Source organism: Halichondria panicea, chromosome 11 (genome assembly GCF_963675165.1).
Source record: "Halichondria panicea chromosome 11, odHalPani1.1, whole genome shotgun sequence".
Taxonomy (NCBI): Eukaryota; Metazoa; Porifera; class Demospongiae; order Suberitida; family Halichondriidae; genus Halichondria; species Halichondria panicea.
Window position 1 is genome coordinate 4,198,475 of NC_087387.1, and position 20,913 is coordinate 4,219,387.

The following is a 20,913-nucleotide window of genomic DNA, read 5'->3' on the forward strand; positions in this document are numbered from 1 at the left end:
CAAAGTAATACCAATAGGGAGCAAGATCAGTGTCAGCAGAGAGTTGTATAATAGTAAGGTCCTCGACCGAGCGGATCCTGGCGCTATGACCAGCGTAATGTAAGCCCCCCAGGAAAGTGCCTTACGAAATTGTGAGGGCAATGTGTGCTCACCGCGTGACTCCATGTCAGAGTGGAATTCGCTACTGATGCATGTGTCGCTGTATAGAGCAGTACATTATAGAGCAGCCTCAGCAGGGCAGTATATAATTATGGCGTACAGGGCACACAGACAGGGCATATGGCATAAGCAATAGCAATAGTAGAGCATTATGCGGGTGCACAAGTATAATGAAGCAAATGAAAATCATTTTGCTACACCCTCCTACATGTAGTAAGCAAACTATAGGCACAACTCAAGAACCACGCACCACGCCACAAACCAAAATCCTGGAAACATGACTAGGAGCCCACAGAGAATCTCCAGTTGCACTTGCATGAGCAGCTGTAGCAGTCTACACGCAGGCGCACTACCAACTACCTCGCTGCGCACCGAGGCACAGATGGGTGGGGTTTGCTAAACACCAGGAATTAAGGCTGGAAAATGGGTGGGGCTCACATTGCTTGGATAGAAGCTTAGTAATGTCTACAAGCTATACAAACAAACTTGCCGTTCTGTTAGCTAGTTCTATCCAAGGTGAGGTATAGCTTTGGTAACAATTGTTTTTCATTTCAGTGGGTATAATTATAACACTTATAGTCCACTACATTCGAATTTATGGCAACGTAAATCTTTGGCCTCAGAGGTTTACTGCCATAAAGTATAATTATAGTGGAAACAATATTACATAAATATGGTTTGTACATGTAGGAATAAACAACGTGATGAAAATTAGGATATGTTTACATTTTTACTGCATTTTGGGGTAACTGTCTAAGTCTTATTGTATTAAGCAAAATCTATGAAGTACCCGTAATAATTATGACCTAATCACCACTCACACTGTAACGTTTGACATCCAACTTAAAATAAGATCAAGACAATAGTACATGAGAGAATATACGAACATGCAACCAGAAAACATGTGAAAAAAAATTCATAATCTAATTCAGAGGGCAAAATTTCCTACTGGAAGAGGAACGCCTTTGTTACCAGCAAAAATATTTCCCACCCACACAAGATAACCGAAGAACTGTCAACTCTCTATAGCCTAAGAAAAAGATACATATATACCCCCATGCATGGCGGAACAAAACAAGGAGAGGAGGAAAAGCCAGAACACATGCACAACTATATAACACTCCTCTACATACATCTATAGATGTATACAAACCATGTAGAGGAGTGTTCATATACACAATAAAGAAGTAACAAGCTACTATTCTACTTTTACTAGAGACCGGTAAAGGATCACCTCAGCTTCAAATGTGTAGCTTTACCTCGAATAAAGGTCGCGTGTAGAGCTAATTACACGGTACTTACACAGAAAGACAGAGTGAAAGACATTATCAAGCGGAGGCTTGGTTAAGGCCGTTTCACAAATATTAGTCATAAATGAGAGTGCATTGCTCATTGTCTATTTATTGTCATTGTGTAATGGTTATTCGAGTCCGGATAATAATTATGTCACTAAATGAAAAAAGTGCCCCAAATATATAGGAGAGCTTTAATGCTCGTCGGCACTATATCTTTCCTATATTATACTATGAGGCATTTTTATAATACATGTGCATTAAACAATTTCCCCAGGTATATAATGCTCGGCACTAAATCTCTCCTATAATAATATGGATTATGTGTAATGATTGATGGCACTAAATCTCTCCTATAATAATATGGATCATGTGTAATGATTGATGGCACTAAGTCTCTCCTATAATAATATGGGAGGTTCTTAATGACTGAGGGCACTAATACTCTCCTATAATTATTACTTTAGGAAGGATGCAATGCCCCTTGCATTAAACCTTTCCTATTATCAGATATGACTATAGGAATAATATGGTGTGCCCAGCACTAAAGCTCTCCTATAATAATATGGACAATGCCTAATGTCTGGGGGCACGAAGTCTCTCCTATAATAATATGGGGTATGCTTAATATCTGAGGGCACTAAGTCTCTCCTAAATAACTATAGGAGAGAATTTATCCTGTTAGCACTAACAACAATCATTAATAATATGCTTCAAATTTGTATGGTGAAGAAGGGACAATTAAACTAAACTATCAATATGTCAAAAACTAATCAAGGCATAGTTCAAGAGGACGTCTTGCTTTCTTTGTCAGGGCACATGCAGGGAAAGGTAGAAAACTTTCCTGTGTTAAGCAGCTGAATATATGTCCTCGCATCTTCTTCTGGTTAAACAGCAAACTCGAAGGATCTTCCCCATATAACAATGACACACAAAAGGCGATTGCAAAGCACCCACAGTCCCTGCTGCCCTTTTGGCGCTGTACATAATTATGGTCTTTCTACCAGGCATTTTCCATATAGAGCGACAGCATCTGCTCTTTTAACTTCAGGTCAAGCTCCTTTGGCAGAAGGGAATCGAAGAGGAAGACGATGCCACTGCTAAGACTTGACAGTGCCCAATGATAAAAGGGTTAGTACCATTTTGAAAAAAGGACGTAAAATAATCATAGATAACTGCATAATATTCGAGGCGCTTAATTTTTGCTGTTTTCAAGGGTTAGCAATCCTAAACGAATACTTCGCTAACGGAAGACGCTCCATTTGATCAAATAGGGTGACATTTATTCAACGACACGCTTTTAGAGGCACTAGTTTCATCAAAATATCGTGCTATATGGTATAGCAGTCTGTCCATACTGCGTATATATATCCCCTGAAGTACAGACAAAGTCAATAGAGTCATTGATAGATGGTTTTAAAACAAAACAACATTGCATGTGTCTAGTTTGAAAAGGACGGCTATAAATAATTATAACTACAGCACTGAGGTGCTAACCCTCGGCTGTTTACATGAATAATAAAGATCTATAGTAACCGAAAGAGTGTTAACTTTAACTAAGCAGCAAGTAACAAGAGCTGTAGAGACATGTGGAAACTTTTGAGAACAGAGTTTTAGCAGTCATGCATGACTAGGATCACAGCAAAAAAAATCTGGAGACTTAGAAATATGGCTCCTGTGAGGTAGATTCATTTAATTATTAAAGAAGCAACATCACCTCAGCCAAAAAAGTGTCTCAAATTAAGGCCGCGTGTTGCTTGTAAGCCCTGCGGCCAAGTTCAAGCTTCTTAGCTTTGATGCTTTAACATAAAAATGTGCAACAACAATAACTTGCTGTGTGAAGGCTACCCATGCTGTAAACGAACCGCCCTATATGGCATCCAGACTCAGAATTACATACAGACAAACAAACCAGCGGACTACTATACCTGCTGACCGCGGCAGGGCCCATCTTCTTAAATGGAATCTATTCCAAAAGTGCATGGAGCATACTGCCACATTGAGGTGTGTGTGTGCGTACAGCTATATTATGTTGGTTTATTTTGTACAATATAATAATTATTATTGCTGTTACAGTTGAACCTCCATTACCGACCACCTCCGAAGAGTAACCACACACGATAAAACGGCCAAGAGCTCAGGTCCGGATTGAAACTACAATGATTGCAATGACTTCAATGTAAAGCAACTTCTCAGTAGCGATCACCTTTCTACTCCATATAACGAGCAGTTTTCTAGTCCCCCAATCATATAGCAATAATGGAAAATAACCTCCCAGAACGAACAGCCATACCCATAATTAGCAGACAATTATTGCTGAGATGGCATTATTTAGCACAATTATGAAAACATAACTGTATATAACTCGTCCCTACAGCCTTTCAAAGCTTGTATGAGCTATAGAGAAGCGGTTATTAAATCTCCAAGTTTCATTTGCAACAGGAATTGATTCAAAGCATACCTCTGTTCCTCAATGGTGTCCGTTTTATGGAGTTTCCACTTTTTTATGAGCAAAATTACGTTACGAAATTAAGGCACTTCTACAAAAAATTAAAAGTTCGCGCTATACAAAATATTATCCCAACAAAAAGAGACACATGCATATAATGTCGGTACCGCAGGTGCTGATGTCTCGGTGGATGTGTCAAAGCTACATAACATAAAGCTACTAGCTATTGCTAGATATTATAACGTTCTTACGGTAATTTTGCTGCATATGCATTGCGTTTATTATAGCCCCAGCTAATTTAACTAGAGCACTAAAGTGCTAACCCTCGGCTGTTGCATGACATAAATAGATGTATACAAACCATGCAGAGGAGTGTTCAGTTACACACAATAAAGAAGCTATAATTCTACTTTTACTAGAGACCGGTAAATGATCACCTCAGCTGCAAATGTGTAGCTCTACCTAGAATAAAGGTCGCGTGTAGAGCTAATTACAAGTGAAAGACACACTAAATCGACAATAACATTATCAAGCGGAGGCATCTGTGCATGCGTATTAATCATGGTGGTCCTTTGAACATGCATGGGTGCTGACTTGCTAAAATCCATCTTTTAAATTGCCCGAGGGATGAAAACTTAACATTCTGACAATGTAATCGTTGAACTGCAATGCACGCACTAACAAATTATACTCACTTTATTTTGACTGTTGAGTTGAGCTCCCTTAGAAACCAGTAGTTCCACAACACTGAGATGGCCTTCTTGAGCAGCTACCATGAGAGGAGTGGTACCATTCTGTGAGAAAGGGTATACCAAGATTATCGTAAACTCTATACATATATTATCAGACAGTGTTCACTCTATACGTAATACATACAGAGTAGGATATGAACCCACCGTGTTTGGTAGGTCAACAATGGCTCCAGCAGTGATCAAATGGTGAGCAACATCTTTGTTTCCATCGAGGCTGGCTGTCCAGAGAGCAGTCCGTCCATTCTATTAATAGAATAGAATATAATAGCTAAGATGCTTTATTCATTGTAAAAAGTATGTATTGTATGTATTGGATTACGGTCCACCTCAGAAATATACCATCATGTGAGAATGAAGTACATAAACTCTATACGTACATGCCAATGGGATATGAACTCACATTGCTCTGATTGTTAACTTGAGCCCCCATAGAAACCAGTAGTTCCACAACACTGAGATGGCCTTTTTGAGCAGCTACCATTAGAGGAGTGAAACCATTCTGTGAGAAGGGGTATACCAAGATTATCGTAAACTCTATATACGTACATTATCAGACAGCGTTCACTCTATACGTACATACATACAGAGTAGGATATGAACCCACTGTGATTGGTAGGTCAACAATGGCTCGGTAGAATCAAAGCTACATCCGACTAGAAAAACATTTGCAATGTGAAAAATTGCTAGGATTGGCCAGGGGAACCACAAAAAAGCGTGGAAACAAGAAATCCGACGAGAGCATAACTCCAATCCGTTACAACGTCAATCACATGTACTGGTAGTTTTCCATGTTTTCCCGGCCAATATAATATAAATACGCAATTTTTACTGGTGGGGTGATGACCAATCCTTTTATTATACATCCATTTTGGAATGTGCGGGCATATAATCATGATGATTTGTGATGAATTGATGTTCCTAATACTGCAGTGTTGAGCACAGGTACACACAGTCCATCCATGCGTAGTAACATGCACGGACCGTACTGGTGACCTGCATGGAATGATGTGGTGGATGGAAGCTGGTAGATGGATCTGGAACACAGTCTATATACTATGTATTGTACATGTTCATGACGTTGTAACGGAATGGAGTTATGCTCTCGTCGGATTTCTTGTTTCCACGCTTTTTTGTGGTTCCCCTGGCCAATCCTAGCAATTTTTCACATTGCAAATGTTTTTCTAGTCGGATTCCCTTTCTTTTTCAGTACAAGTGGAACGTCAAGAGGCAGTACAGAAGTTCAAGAAGAGAAGACAGGACTAATTAGATATCTTCTCGAATATCTCTGGACTAATAATTATAGTAATGATGCTTGATATGTTGAATTTGTGAATCAGTATTAAATGACAGCCATTTTAAGAGCATGATATATAGCCAGTGCATATAGCATGCTTGTCAGAGAAAGGGAGCTAGAGCTGAACAGTGTGAAGAAAAGCAACACGTACCTCAGGCTCTGGAAAAGCACTGCACTGATTTTAGGCACACGGTTTCTTAGCCACGCCTATCTATTTTGACCACAACGCAATTGCTGAGTCATTAAAGATGGCGAAATTGTCTAGGTAAGAGAAATCGAGACTGAGAGGTCATCTGCCTCGTGGAAGCAATCGCAAATCTGAAGAAGCGCTTTGTAATCCAGGTTGTAGTCGTTTGGAAACCCTGTACAGAATGTCCTGGAGAGGGCAGTACTTGGAGTAAATGCTGGGCAAGAAACTTACTCACTCACTCACTTACTTACTTACTTAGTCAGTCAGACAACGAGCGGTGAAATGTAGAAATAGTGCAATTTTTAAAATGACAATATTCATACATTTAAAACATTCATGGATTATGAAATGAGAGATACAAAGAGGGAAAAGGCTAATTAAATGAAAGCACCACAGGTGCTGATGCCTCGGTGGAGATGCCAAAGCTACATAACATAAAGCTACTAATAGCTTTTATGCACATGATAAAACAATTTAATTTTGCTGCATGCAAAAACTCAGAGAGTGGGTAATGATCGACCATGATTGTTGTTAAAAACGATCGATGCCAAAAGTTCAAGTCTAAAATTAATGGCTGCATTAGCAGAGCCTTGCAGCTCTCTTCTCACTCTTGCAGCTACCAATAGCTAGCGTTCTAGTGCAGAGCTAACTACTAAGTAGAGTAGCAACACTCGGTAAACAAGTTGAGCTACGTGGGCTGCAATGGCATTCCAAGTAAGCAAAACTAGGCATAACTCGAGAACGAAGCTTTATTTTGCAAATCCACGAATTAAAATCCAAGAAAACATGACTAGAAGCCTATAGAAACTCTTACTTGCACTTCATTGATCCTTGTGCAGCTGTAGCAGTCTACACACACACACAGACAGACACACAAACACACTACCATATACCTCGCTTGCGCATGCGCACCGAGGCATAACTATCTGTCCATTCAGTTTCTTGATGTGGCCTTTCCCTGTAGAGATAGAACAGTTTGAACACGAGTCAAAATAAGTGAAATATTGCTAAACACGGGCAAACCCACTGACAATCCTATGTAAAACCTACTGGTTTTACTAATAAAATAAAGCTACTACGTAGCTATCGCTAATACACACAGGTATATTTTTACTGCATGCTAATCTGTTAATCACAAATTCAAAGAGTGGGAAATAATCGACCCATGGTTTATGCTAAAAAGGATGCCGAGAGTACAAAGTCTAAATTAATGGTTGCTGCATCAGTACAAAAGTGTCTGGAGCACTTACTTGTTTTTGTACATGAACATCTGCTCCACTGTCAATGAGTTGCTGCACTATCTTGAGATGTCCTTTACTACTAGCCAAGTAGAGAGCAGTAGCACCTTTCTGTTAACCAGTGCAGTGTATTGGTAATAGTTGGCAATTATATTTTTCGCTACAGCGTGTGACAAATAGTTTGTATAATATTATAGGCACTGAAAACATTCTCGGTACTCCGAGAAACATAATGATGCTATACCCTTGCTAGCTATACGAACAAACAACATATATACCCATTACCGCAACGCTCCTTGGAGTGTGAGCCGAACCATAACTGATGACTGTTAATTATAGGATCAGGCATCCCCTCTAATTAACTAGAGGAATGCAACCCCGCTGGTTAAATAATAATTATGCATTCCTCTATATTGCTCCCCTAATTAACTACTTGGGGGTAAAGACGTGGCCTATAGCCACCAGTTATAGCCCATCGGATGAAAGTCCTACGCCCAAGGAATTGAAGCATGAACACATGTACAGATCAAGTGAGCTCTATGGAACAAAGTAAAGATGCTGGGAAGGATTGACGTATTTAATATAATAGCTAAGATGCTTTATTCATTGTAAAAAGTATGTATCCATTGTATTGTATGTATTGGATTACGGTCCACCTCAGAAAAATATACCATCATGTGAGAATGAAGTACATAAACTCTATATGTACATGCAAGGGCATATACAGAGAAGAGGGCATGCAACTCACTATGTACCCTACGTACTCATCCGACTTCGTATCAGAGACCGGATATGCTAAAAATAAAATCCAGTATACGGACGTGAACAAGTGGGCAGTGTTATTTACGGAGTTATAATTATGGGCGTGTACATCAGAGCTGCCTTTGCTAGCTAGATAGCTAGCTAACAGTGAAGTAGAGAAGTGTCATGACCAGTCCTAGTCCAGCCAGGCCCTTCGAGCGGGAAGTTAAGTGCTTGGCGCATTGTTAAGAAGTACTAGAGACTCAGGAAGACAGGTTTATTGTACCTAGGTTTCATCTTCCTGGAGTTGCAACTGTTGGATGGCTTGCCTTTGCCTTTGACACTGCTAGTACGAGCCATACTGCTGCTGACAACTAGTTTTTCTATGCTGCAATCGAGCTAGCTAGCAGTACCTGCAGATATATATACCGTATATGCTTGATCAGGAGCCGCGGCTACTAAATGTTTCATTTTGCTGGAAGAGGAGGCTACAATTCAAGAGAGGCCACTGTTCAAGAGCGGCGTTTATTAGCTCCAGATAATTTAGTTTGTCATCAAAAGTTGTTTTCACCTGCATAAACTTGAACTCTGCCATGAGAAAGTCTTTGTGAAGCACTAACAAGCTGCTACTTGTAGCTACATACATGTAGCTAGCTGCTAGCAATAATTTTTGTTGGCTGCCACGTACGTGCAGAAATGCTAGAGTTAAAGTTCACTGAGGCTACTATTTGAGAGCGGCTACTAAATGTTTAATTTTGCTAGCAAGGGAGGCTACTATTTGAGTGCGGCCTTTATACAAGAGCGGCCTCTGATCGAGCATATACGGTACTTTAATTTACCTTGTGCGGTCAAAGGTTACGCGTGGGCGTTTTTGTGGGCAGTTCTAAAAATAGCTCAATACGAAGTCGGATGATTCTGAGAATAGGGTGAGTTGCATGCCCTCTTCTCTGTATACGCCCTTGGTACATGCCAATGGGATATGAACTCACATTGCTCTGATTGTTGACTTGAGCCCCCATAGAAATCAGTAGTTCCACAACACTGAGATGACCTTCTTGAGCAGCTGCCATGAGAGGAGTGGTACCATCCTGTGAGAAGGGGTATACCAAGATTATCTAAACTACATTATCATAAGATTATCACAAATTCTATACGTACTTTATCAGACAGTGTTAAATATATACGTACATAAATACAGAGTAGGATATGAACCCACCGTGTCTGGAAGGTCAACAATGGCTCCAGCAGTGATCAAATCGTGAGCGACATCTTTGTGTCCATTCAAGCTCGCTGTCAAAAGAGCAGTCCGTCCATTCTATTAATAGTACGTAAAGTCACGTTTTAACGATCACATATCATTATTTTTTACAAAATTAATAACTGACAGACATTCAGTGTGTAACCAATAATTTGTAGACACTGAAATGAAACAAAATTGTGTCTAGTAGCTAATGAAAGCACCGCAAGTGTTGGTGCACCTCGTAGATGTATCAAAGCTATACATAACATAAAGCTACTAGCTATAATATTATTGTCCACACAGGTATCTATAATCATAATGTTCTTACGGTAATTTTACTGCATGCTAATCACAGTGAAACTTGAAGAGTGGGAAATAATCGACCATGGTTGATGCTAAAAAGGATGCCAGGAGTACAAAGTCTAAAATTAATGGCTGCTGCATCAACTGGGATAAACTCCCACGCACTGGCATGCAAGCTATTGGTGGGTGTGGTTTCCTAGCATGGAAACACGACTATTAGAAGCCACGCTAAGGATAAATAGCGAAAATGTGCACTCGTGAAAATTTTTCCGGGCAGGGTATTAGGGATCCGAGCATAACAATAGATGCCCTATCTTGAGATGTTCTTTACGACTAGCCCAGTAGAGAGCAGTAGTACCTTCCTGTTAACCAGTGCAGTGTATTAGTAATAGTTGGCAATTATATGGAGAGACAAACTAATACCCTATAGCGGGAAATTGAAAGAGGTGCAAAATTTCGCGTTTTTTGAGGGCAGGCAGAGCAATTAACTTAAAAATTAAAACTGGGATAAACTCCCACGCACTGGCATGCAAGCTATTGGTGGGTGTGGTTTCCTGGTATAGAAACACCAATATTAAAAGCCAAGCTAAGGGTAAATATCGAAAATGCGCACTCGCGAACATGCAGCGTGCGACAGTATATAATATTATAGGCACTGAAAACATCATGTCTAGCTAGTATGAAAAAAGGATAGCTATAATTTATATTATAGGTTTGTATATACTTAATTTAGCCCTAAAGCGATACCGTAACGATGTACACAATTATTTTTAAGAGCCCTACATACATTGCACAAACCAATTGCTCACTTTATTCTGATTGTTGACTTGAGCCCTCACAGAAACCAGTAGTTCCACAACACTGAGATGACCTTGTTGAGCAGCTGCCATGAGGGGAGTGAAACCATCCTGTGAGAAAGGAATATCACGGACAGTGTTTCACTATAATTATGGTACATGGATATTCAGTTACTAGGATATGAACCTACCGTCTCTGGTAGGTCAACAATGGCTCCAGCAGTGATCAAATGGTGAGCGACATCTTTGTGCCCATTGAAGCTCGCTGTCCAGAGAGCAGTCTGTCCATTCTATTAATAGTACATAAAGTGACAAAATTAATAACTGACAGACATTCAGTGTGTAACCAATAATTTGTAGACACCGAAATGAAACAAAATTGTGTATTGGATTACGGTCCACCTCAGAAATATACCATCATGTGAGAATGAAGTATAAATTCATTTTGCTACACTCTCCTAGCTAGTAAGCGAACTATAGGCACAACACAGGTGCACTACCAACTACCTCGCTGCGCACCGAGGCACAATAATTAGGGCAGGGCAGGGCGTATGGTAGGGGCATAGCAAGCTGGGGATGGTATTTAGTACTGTATCATCTATGCTAAAATGATGTTCAAAATAATTTATACCGGGTCTGTATCATAGAAATTGGGTGTGGTTTAACTACCATAAACTCTGCATTCCTCATGAACTCCCTTGCCTTGAGAGCGTACTGTACTACCAGCCAAAAAGAAGCTAGACACTTGTTGCCAAGGGCATGCATGACAGAAGGGTGGGGTACAACATGCAGCTATAGGGAATGGTGTGAATTGATCAACTGTGATTATTGCTAAAAAGATTGCCAAAATAAAAAAAAAGTCCATAATTAACTGCTATATACGCATGCTCTCATTGAAACAGTGCAGCCTTGCAGCTCTTTTCCCACTCTTGCAGCTAGCGTAGAATCTAGTGCAGAGCTAACTATACTTGCAACAATATTAGACTAAGACAAGTTTTGCAACGCACCATTGCGCATGCGAACAAGGCATAATTATCAGTCCCAAACTTTCTAGCCATATGTCTACCGTACCATCGCGAGAATATCTCCACCCTTAGAAGTTTAAGCTTATTAGGGGACTGGGCGTTTAATCGCGAACAGCGAGTTTTCATTCGAATATACCCTCGGCCTCAAATCGAGGCTTACACTTTGCTCTATGATAATTCTTTATTAGTATTTTCATTTCAATACATAGTACAGTATGAATATTTCATTGTTAATCTCAGTACTCCGAGAAACATATGCTAACCTTGCTAACTACACGTACAAACTTATATCCCATTACCGCAACACTCCTTGGAGGGTGAGCTGGACCATGACTGATGACTGCGTTAGCACGTTGCATAATAATTATTGATCGAGACAAGTGATAACCAATATAGGAAGCAAGGATCAGTGTCAGCATGCACCTAGAGATTTTAATACGATAGTAAGGTCCTCGACCGTGCTGATCCTAGTGCTATGACCAGCCCTCAGGAAAGCACATTACGAAATTGGGAAGTAAACCGGGGCAAATTGAGTACAGGGCAATGTGTGCTCGCAGCGTGACTCCTTGTCAGAGTGGATTGGCTACAGATATGTTTCGCTGTGTAGCCGCTCAGAGCATAATGTGAGCCAAGTTAACAGCGTTAATTTTACGAGAACGTATGCTGTGGGATTGGGTAGTACCGGATCCTAGTAAAAAACGCGTTGCAGGGCGGCTTGAGATTTTTGGTCCAAGCAGGGGTTGTCAGGGGCGGATCCAGGAATTTTGAAAAGGGGGTGCAGTTTGAAGAAAATGTTCACTAAAAAAAAGGTCAACAGATTTTTTAAAGCCCAATCAGTGTAGCTTTTCTGATCATGGATTGATTGATGACAGTATGACATAAGCCCCGTTTACACGACACCTAATCCGGGTCGAATCCGGGTCAGATTTTTCTGAGTAGTGGGCATAGTCAAATGATCACTAATTTCATTTGCGCAAACATTGGACTGATAGGAAGCTACAGGCTTACTCTAGAAACACCCACGAACATGTACAACACCTCAGAATTAGCCCTTTGTGCTTACTCACAGCTAAACCGCTTCTGACACAATCTGAACCACCTCCAAAGGTGGGTTGGCTAATCCGGATTAGAACCCCGATAAGGGCCGTTTACACAAACGCGGTTAGGTTTAATCCGGATTCCAACTCGGATTAAAGGCCTCGTGTAAACGGGGCTATACATAGTAGCAGGAGATAGCAGAAATAGATGATATCATATTGCTCTTCAAAAGTCTACAACTAGAGATCTTCTGCTATTCTGCATTCTGCTATAATTGATTGCTGGTCCTGCTTCTCTAAGCCACAACCACTTCGTGAGCTAGTTTTATTCGAGCTGGTCGGAAAGGGGGGGGGGAGCACATTCCCCTTGTGCCCTGCACTCTCAGGGGCATTAAGGACTGTCCAAATTAAAATTACAAGGAATTTTGTTATAATGATATTCATACACAAGTGTCATCGCATTGGAATGTTTATCACGTGCGTGGGTGGAAAACATCTGCAATTACTAGTGGGGGTGGAGCTTCAGTCACATGACACTGTACTTAGCTTTCTGAAGTTGACCGTAGCTAGTTGATCGTGTAAAACTCTGAAAAACTATTTGTTGTAAGCTACCTAGTAGTTATTAAAGGCCTTAACTAAGACTATTAGATAGTAGAGAACTTGTTTCCTGCTGCGCAAGACAGAGTGCAACAAAAATGTTAGGAGATCTCGGGGACAATTTAGGTAAATCTTAGCATGTTGTTTGTGTAGACCATGATTACCTATGAATCTGCTTTTGCGCAGCAGGATTTCATCAGTATATGATATGTACATCAGGATTCCAAGAAAAGATAGGATCTAACTAAGCTGGAACAAATGGTTTTTTTATAATTTAGTTTTACAAGGAAATTTCATGTTAATTGGTCACATGATAGTCACATGATCTTTTTTTCATTAAGGAAACTTAAATTATTATGACAAAACAAAATGTGCAATTACTATGTTTAATATTGAATACTTTTTGATATAATTATGTGACGTTGGCTGTTCTTGATTCTGGACGTGCCTTAATACACCTGAGCTGGATCCGCCACTGGATGTCCAGTGTGGAGATCGTTATAATTATCAGGGATTAGAAACGGATAGAGCACTCTCAAAGTCGAGGCTGTGCTGTAATATAAATAAAGTTCAAACTTCCTTTTAGATAGTAAACTTTCACTCTTGGTCCACAAGCAACATCAAACCACGAATAATGACCACGCGACTTATCTAGCCACTGTCTCTATACCACGCGACTTATCTAGCCACCAGGGAACCACTATAACACTGACCCCACAAAGGTGCACATTATGCCAGATAATTTTGCGGCAAAAATGTCCCGGTGGTTTGCCTCGAATGCACGAGGTAGTACTGTAGTAAGGGTTATCGCAGCAGCTGAGTAAGCGCTATTATGGCTAGTGAGAAGATCAAGGGTTGATGACTACTGCCGTCCACATTCGGGATGGGCCTCACTATATTGTGTGTGTCAGTATTGCAGATTTTCTCTCTAAATTTATTCATAGGAAGCTGTTAAGCTCGTCTGGTTTTTTTAAGAACTCAATAGAACTTCCTACAAAATGTATGCATCAAGATCTTTCAGCCAAGCCTGTGGTCAAACTCGTTTCCCGTTCCGTTTCCACTAACAGTGTATGTCGAACGTAGACTCGCTAGCCAGCCCTTCCTTGGGGTAAGGGACTAGTGGATTCCCTACATGTATCTGAGAGTTGTGCCGATGGAATTTTAATGAGTTGCAGGACATCATGTATGACATCATCCTATGGTTTGTATTTTACCAATGTCTGACGTGAGTGGGTTGCAAATGGTTACAAATAAGCTCCTCTTGCTTAGTTTGTGGCAAAGAAACCTAGAAATCATGAGAACTGGTAGTATAAGGCTACTGTCCATCCCCACATACTCTAGATTTCAAAAATAGCAATGTAAGCTGGATCAAGACAAGTGGTGCAAATCATCTGCATACTAAAAGTTTTGCTAAGCTCGCTGTCACTGCTTGCTCATTTCATTTTGCACTAGCACAGTCTTGCTCATCCATTATTTTGATTGATTGTCATGCATTCTACCACAAAGAAACTAATCGTGGGCGTAAGAATGTCAAATGACATTGATACTGCACTCTGATTGGTCATTACTAGATTCAGGTAACGGCAAAATTCTTAGATAGGCAATCCACCAGTCCCTTACCCCAAGGAAGGCGAGTCTATGTCAAACGGCCTAGACTTTTATGCTGTTCTTTTAGGTGTGCCATGGTGTTTGTTGGCCGAGCAGAATATGTGATCCGTGTGGCCATGGGCAATGTACTATTGGCCAGTGTTTGCCTTGAAATTTGCTTGTTTAATGAGATATGGCATGTGAGAAAGAGCGAATGCCTATATACTCGTGCGTTTGTGAGAGTTGCGCGGTGTTACGTATCTAATTAATTAGAGGAATGCAACCCCGCTGGTTAAATAATAATAAGACATTTCTAATAATTATATTGCTCCCCTAATTAACTACTTGGGGGTAAAGACGTGGCCTAGCCACCAGTCATAGCCCATTGGACGAAAGTCCTACCCCCAAGGAATTGAAGCATGAACACATGTACAGATCAAGTGAGCGCTATGGAACGAAGTAAAGATGCTGGGAAGGATTGACGAATTGTCCAACCCCCTGCATTAGCCTGCTGCAAAATAATTATTGATTGAGGCAAAGTAATACCAATAGGGAGCAAAATCAGTGTCAGCAGAGATTTGTACAATAGTATGGTCCTCGACCGAGCGGATCCTGGCGCTATGACCAGCGTAATGTAAGCCCCCCCAGGAAAGTGCCTTACGAAATTGTGAGGGCAAATCAAGTACAGGGCAATGTGTGCTCACCGCGTGACTCCATGTCAGAGTGGAATTCACTACTGATGCATGTGTCGCTGTATAGAGCAGTACATTATAGAGCAGCCTCAGCAGGGCAGTATATAATTATGGCGTATAGGGCACACAGACAGGGCATATGGCATAACCAATAGCAATAGCAGAGCATTATGCGGGTGCACAAGTATAATGAAGCAAATGAAAATCATTTTGCTACACCCTCCTACATGTAGTAAGCGAACTATAGGCACAACTCAAGAACCACGCACCACGCCACAAACCAAAATCATGGAAACATGACTAGGAGCCCACAGAGAATCTCCAGTTGCACTTGCATGAGCAGCTGTAGCAGTCTACACGCAGGCGCACTACCAACTACCTCGCTGCGCACCGAGGCACAGATGGGTGGGGCTCGCTAAACACCAGGAATTAAGGCTGGAAAATGGGTGGGGCTCACATTGCTTGGATAGAAGCTTAGTAATGTCTACAAGCTATACGAACAAGCTTGCCGTTCTGTTAGCTAGTTCTATCCAAGGTGAGGTATAGCTTAGGTAGCAATTGTTTTTCATTTCAGTGGGTATAATTATAACACTTATAGTCCACTACATTCGAATTTATGGCAATGTAAATCTTTGGCCTCAGAGGTTTACTGCCATAAAGTATAATTATAGTGGAAATTATACTGGACAATATTACATAAATATGGTTTGTACATGTAGGAATAAACAACGTGATGAAAATTAGGATATGTTTACATTTTTACTGCATTTTGGGGTAACGGTCTAAGTCTATTGTATTAAGCAAAATCTACGAAGTACCCGTAATAATTATGACCTAATCACCACTCACACTGTAACGTTTACATCCAACTTAAAATAAGACCAAGACAATAGTACATGAGAGAATATACGAACATGCAACCAGAAAACATGTGAAAAAAAATTCATAATCTAATTCAGAGGGCAAAATCTCCTACTGGAAGAGGAACGCCTTTGTTACCAACAAAAATATTTCCCACCCACACAACATAACCGAAGAACTGTCAACTCTCTATAGCCTAAGAAAGAGGTACATATACCCCCATGCATGGCGGAACAAAACAAGGAGAGGAGGAAAAGCTAGAACACATGCACAACTGCCACACATGAAAATCAATACTGTATACAAGTCGATCATATACTGCCCATGCCCGAAACATAACAAGGCGTTTATAGAGCACTAAAGTTCTAATCCTCGGCTGCATGACATAAATAGATGTATACAAACCATGTAGAGGAGTGTTCATACACACAATAAAGAAGCAACAAACTACAATTCTACTTTTACTAGAGACCGGTAAAGGATCACCTCAGCTTCAAATGTGTAGCTTTACCTCGAATAAAGGTCGCGTGTAGAGCTAATTACACGGTACTTACACAGAAAGACAGAGTGAAAGACATTATCAAGCGGAGGCTTGGTTAAGGCCGTTTCACAAATATTAGTCATAAATGAGAGTGCATTGCTCATTGTCTATTCATTGTCATTGTGCAATGGTTATTCGAGTCCGGATAATAATAATTATGTCACTAAATGAAAAAAGTGCCCCAAGTACGTATATAGGAGAGCTTTAATGCTCGTCGGCACTATATCTTTCCTATATTATACTATGAGGCATTTTTATAATGCATGTGCATTAAACAATTTCCCCAGGTATATAATGCTCGGCACTAAGTCTCTCCTATGATAATATGGATAATGTGTAATGATTGAGGGCACTAAATGTCTCCTATAATAATATGGATAATGTGTAATGATTGAGGGCACTAAATCTCTCCTATAATAATATGGGAGGTTCTTAATGACTGAGGGCACTAATACTCTCCTATATTACTTTAGGAAGGATGCAATGCCCCTTGCATTAAACCTTTCCTATTATATCAGATATGACTATAGGAATAATATGGTGTGCCCAGCACTAAAGCTCTCCTATAATAATATGGACAATGCCTAATGTCTGGGGGCACGAAGTCTCTCCTATAATAATATGGACAATGCCTAATGTCTGGGGGCACGAAGTCTCTCCTATAATAATATGGGGTATGCTTAATATCTGAGGGCACTAAGTCTCTCCTAAATAACTATAGGAGAGAATTTATCCTGTTAGCACTAACAACAATCATTAATAATATGCTTCAAATTTGTATGGTGAAGAAGGGACAATTAAACTAAACTATCAATGTCAAAAACTAATCAAGGCATAGTTCAAGAGGACGTCTTGCTTTCTTTGTCAGGGCACATGCAGGGAAAGGTAGAAAACTTTCCTGTGTTAAGCAGCTGAATATATGTCCTCGCATCTTCTTCTGGTTAAACAGCAAACTCGAAGGATCTTCCCCATATAACAATGACACACAAAAGGCGATTGCAAAGCACCCACAGTCCCTGCTGCCCTTTTGGTGCTGTACATAATTATGGTCTTTCTACCAGGCATTTTCCATAGAGCGACAGCATCTGCTCTTTTAACTTCAGGTCGAGCTCCGTTGGCAGAAGGGAATCGAAGAGGAAGACGATGCCACTGCTAAGACTTGACAGTGCCCAATGATAAAAGGGTTAGTACCATTTTGAAAAAAGGACGTAAAATAATCATAGATAACTGCATAATATTCGAGGTGCTTAATTTTTGCTGTTCTCAAGGGTTAGCAATCGTAAACGAATACTTCGCTAACGGAAGACGCTCCATTTAATCAAATAGGGTGACATTTATTCAATGACACGCTTTTAGAGGCACTAGTTTCATCAAAATATCGTGCTATATGGTGTAGCAGTCTGTCCATACTGCGTATATATATATATCCCCTGAAGTAAAGACAAACTCAAGAGAGTCATTGACAGATGGTTTTAAAACGAAACAACATTGCATGTGTCTAGTTTGAAAAGGACGGCTATAAATAATTATAACTACAGCACTGAGGTGCTAACCCTCGGCTGTTTACATGAATAATAAAGATCTATAGTAACCGAAAGAGTGTTAACTTTAACTAAGCAGCAAGTAACAAGAGCTGTAGAGACATGTGGAACTTTTGAGAACAGAGTTTTAGCAGTCATGCATGACTAGGATCACAGCAAAAAAAATCTGGAGACTTAGAAATATGGCTCCTGTGAGGGAGGCTCATTTAATTATTAAAGAAGCAACATCACCTCAGCCAAAAAAGTGTCTCAAATTAAGGCCGCGTGTTGCTTGTAAGCCCTGCGGCCAAGTTCAAGCTTCTTAGCTTTGATGCTTTAACATAAAAATGTGCAACAACAATAACTTGCTGTGTGAAGGCTATCCATGCTGTAAACGAACCGCCCTATATGGCATCCAGACTCAGAATTACATACAGACAAACAAACCAGCGGACTACTATACCTGCTGACCGCGGCAGGGCCCATCTTCTTAAAAGGAATCTATTCCAAAAGTGCATGGAGCATACTGCCACATTGAGGTGTGTGTGTGTGTACAGCTATATTATGTTGGTTTATTTTGTACAATAATTTTTTAATTATAATAATTATTATTGCTGTTACAGTTGAACCTCCATTACCGACCACCTCCGAAGAGTAACCACACACGATAAAACGGCCAAGAGCTCAGGTCCGGATTGAAACTACAATGATTGCAATGACTTCAATGTAAAGCAACTTCTCAGGAGCGATCACCTTTCTACTCCGTATAACGAGCAGTTTTCTAGTCCCCCAATCATATAGCAATAATGGAAAATAACCTCCCAGAACGAACAGCCACACCCATAATTAGCAGACAATTATTGCTGAGATGGCATTATTTAGCACAATTATGAAAACATAACTGTATATAACTCGTCCCTACAGCCTTTCAAAGCTTGTATGAGCTATAGAGAAGCGGTTATTAAATCTCCAAGTTTCATTTGCAGCAAGAATTGATTCAAAGCATACCTCTGTTCCTCAATGGTGTCCGTTTTATGGAGTTTCCACTTTTTTATGAGCAAAATTACGTTACGAAATTAAGGCACTTCTACAAAAAATTAAAAGTTCGCGCTATACAAAATATTATCCCAACAAAAAGAGACACATGCATATAATGTCGGTACCGCAGGTGCTGATGTCTCGGTGGATGTGTCAAAGCTGCATAACATAAAGCTACTAGCTATTGCTAGATATTATAACATTCTTACGGTAATTTTGCTGCATATGCATTGCGTTTATTATAGCCCCAGCTAATTTAACTAGAGCACTAAAATGCTAACCCTCGGCTGCATGACATAAATAGATGTATACAAACCATGCAGAGGAGTGTTCAGCTACACACAATAAAGAAGCTATAATTCTACTTTTACTAGAGACCGGTAAATGATCACTTCAGCTGCAAATGTGTAGCTCTACCTAGTCGCGTGTAGAGCTAATTACAAGTGAAAGACACACTAAATCGACAATAACATTATCAAGCGGAGGCATCTGTGCATGCGTATTAATCATGGTGGTCCTTTGAACATGCATGGGTGCTGACTTGCTAAAATCCATCTTTTAAATTGCCCGAGGGATGAAAACTTAACATTCTGACAATGTAATCGTTGAACTGCAATGCACGCACTAACAAATTATACTCACTTTATTTTGACTGTTGAGTTGAGCTCCCTTAGAAACCAGTAGTTCCACAACACTGAGATGGCCTTCTTGAGCAGCTACCATGAGAGGAGTGGTACCATTCTGTGAGAAAGGGTATACTAAGATTATCTAAACTCTATACGTACATTATCAGACAGCGTTCACTCTATACGTACATAAATACAGAGTAGGATATGAACCCATCGTGTCTGGAAGGTCAACAATGGCTCCAGTAATGATTAAATAATGAGCGACATCTTTGTGTCCATAGAAGCTCGCTGTCCAGAGAGCAGTCTGTCCATTCTATGAACAGTACGTAAAGTCGCGTTTTAACGATCACATATATTATAACGTTCTTACGGTAATTTTGCTGCATATGCATTGCGTTTATTATAGCCCCAGCTAATTTAACTAGAGCACTAAAATGCTAACCCTCGGCTGCATGACATAAATAGATGTATACAAACCATGCAGAGGAGTGTTCAGTTACACACAATAAAGAAGCTATAATTCTACTTTTACTAGAGACCGGTAAATGATCACCTCAGCTGCAAATGTGTAGCTCTACCTAGAATAAAGGTCGCGTGTAGAGCTAATTACAAGTGAAAGACACACTAAATCGACAATAACATTATCAAGCGGAGGCATCTGTGCATGCGTATTAATCATGGTGGTCCTTTGAACATGCATGGGTGCTGACTTGCTAAAATCCATCTTTTAAATTGCCCGAGGGATGAAAACTTAACATTCTGACAATGTAATCGTTGAACTGCAATGCACGCACTAACAAATTATACTCACTTTATTTTGACTGTTGAGTTGAGCTCCCTTAGAAACCAGTAGTTCCACAACACTGAGATGGCCTTCTTGAGCAGCTACCATGAGAGGAGTGGTACCATTCTGTGAGAAAGGGTATACTAA

The 20,913-nt window shown here is 40.2% G+C and overlaps 2 protein-coding genes, 1 long non-coding RNA gene and 1 pseudogene across 4 annotated transcripts in view; 2 read left to right on the forward strand and 2 right to left on the reverse strand.

Moving 5' to 3' along the window:
* LOC135344351 (dynein beta chain, ciliary-like) overlaps positions 1-20,913 on the forward strand; it is a 161,637-nt pseudogene that overhangs the window by 91,433 nt on the left and 49,291 nt on the right.
* The window catches only part of LOC135344349 (ankyrin repeat domain-containing protein 17-like), an 87,237-nt gene that overhangs the window by 49,742 nt on the left and 16,582 nt on the right, over positions 1-20,913 (reverse strand). The window contains exons 1-9 of one of the 2 annotated variants that reach the window (XM_064541557.1): positions 19,996-20,090; positions 10,647-10,745; positions 10,468-10,566; positions 9,332-9,430; positions 9,105-9,203; positions 7,387-7,485; positions 5,053-5,151; positions 4,797-4,895; positions 4,596-4,694 (exon numbers count right to left, since the gene is read on the reverse strand). In XM_064541557.1, the coding sequence (XP_064397627.1) occupies positions 4,596-4,694; positions 4,797-4,895; positions 5,053-5,151; positions 7,387-7,485; positions 9,105-9,203; positions 9,332-9,430; positions 10,468-10,566; positions 10,647-10,745; positions 19,996-20,076 (873 nt within the window). In that variant the 5' untranslated portion in view covers positions 20,077-20,090. Of the gene's footprint in view, positions 1-4,595; positions 4,695-4,796; positions 4,896-5,052; positions 5,152-7,386; positions 7,486-9,104; positions 9,204-9,331; positions 9,431-10,467; positions 10,567-10,646; positions 10,746-19,995; positions 20,091-20,913 lie in introns of those variants that run through there. The other variant, XM_064541555.1, reaches the window with a different exon arrangement.
* LOC135344369 (uncharacterized) lies at positions 12,905-13,577 on the forward strand. Its single transcript, XR_010397426.1, has 2 exons — positions 12,905-13,240; positions 13,304-13,577. It is a non-coding gene; the product is annotated as an uncharacterized LOC135344369 (long non-coding RNA).
* The window catches only part of LOC135344345 (ankyrin repeat domain-containing protein 17-like), a 137,483-nt gene continuing 137,355 nt past the window's right edge, over positions 20,786-20,913 (reverse strand). The window contains exon 49 of the mRNA XM_064541531.1: positions 20,786-20,892. Within this exon, the coding sequence (XP_064397601.1) occupies positions 20,868-20,892 (25 nt within the window). The 3' untranslated portion in view covers positions 20,786-20,867. The remainder of the gene's footprint in view (positions 20,893-20,913) is intronic.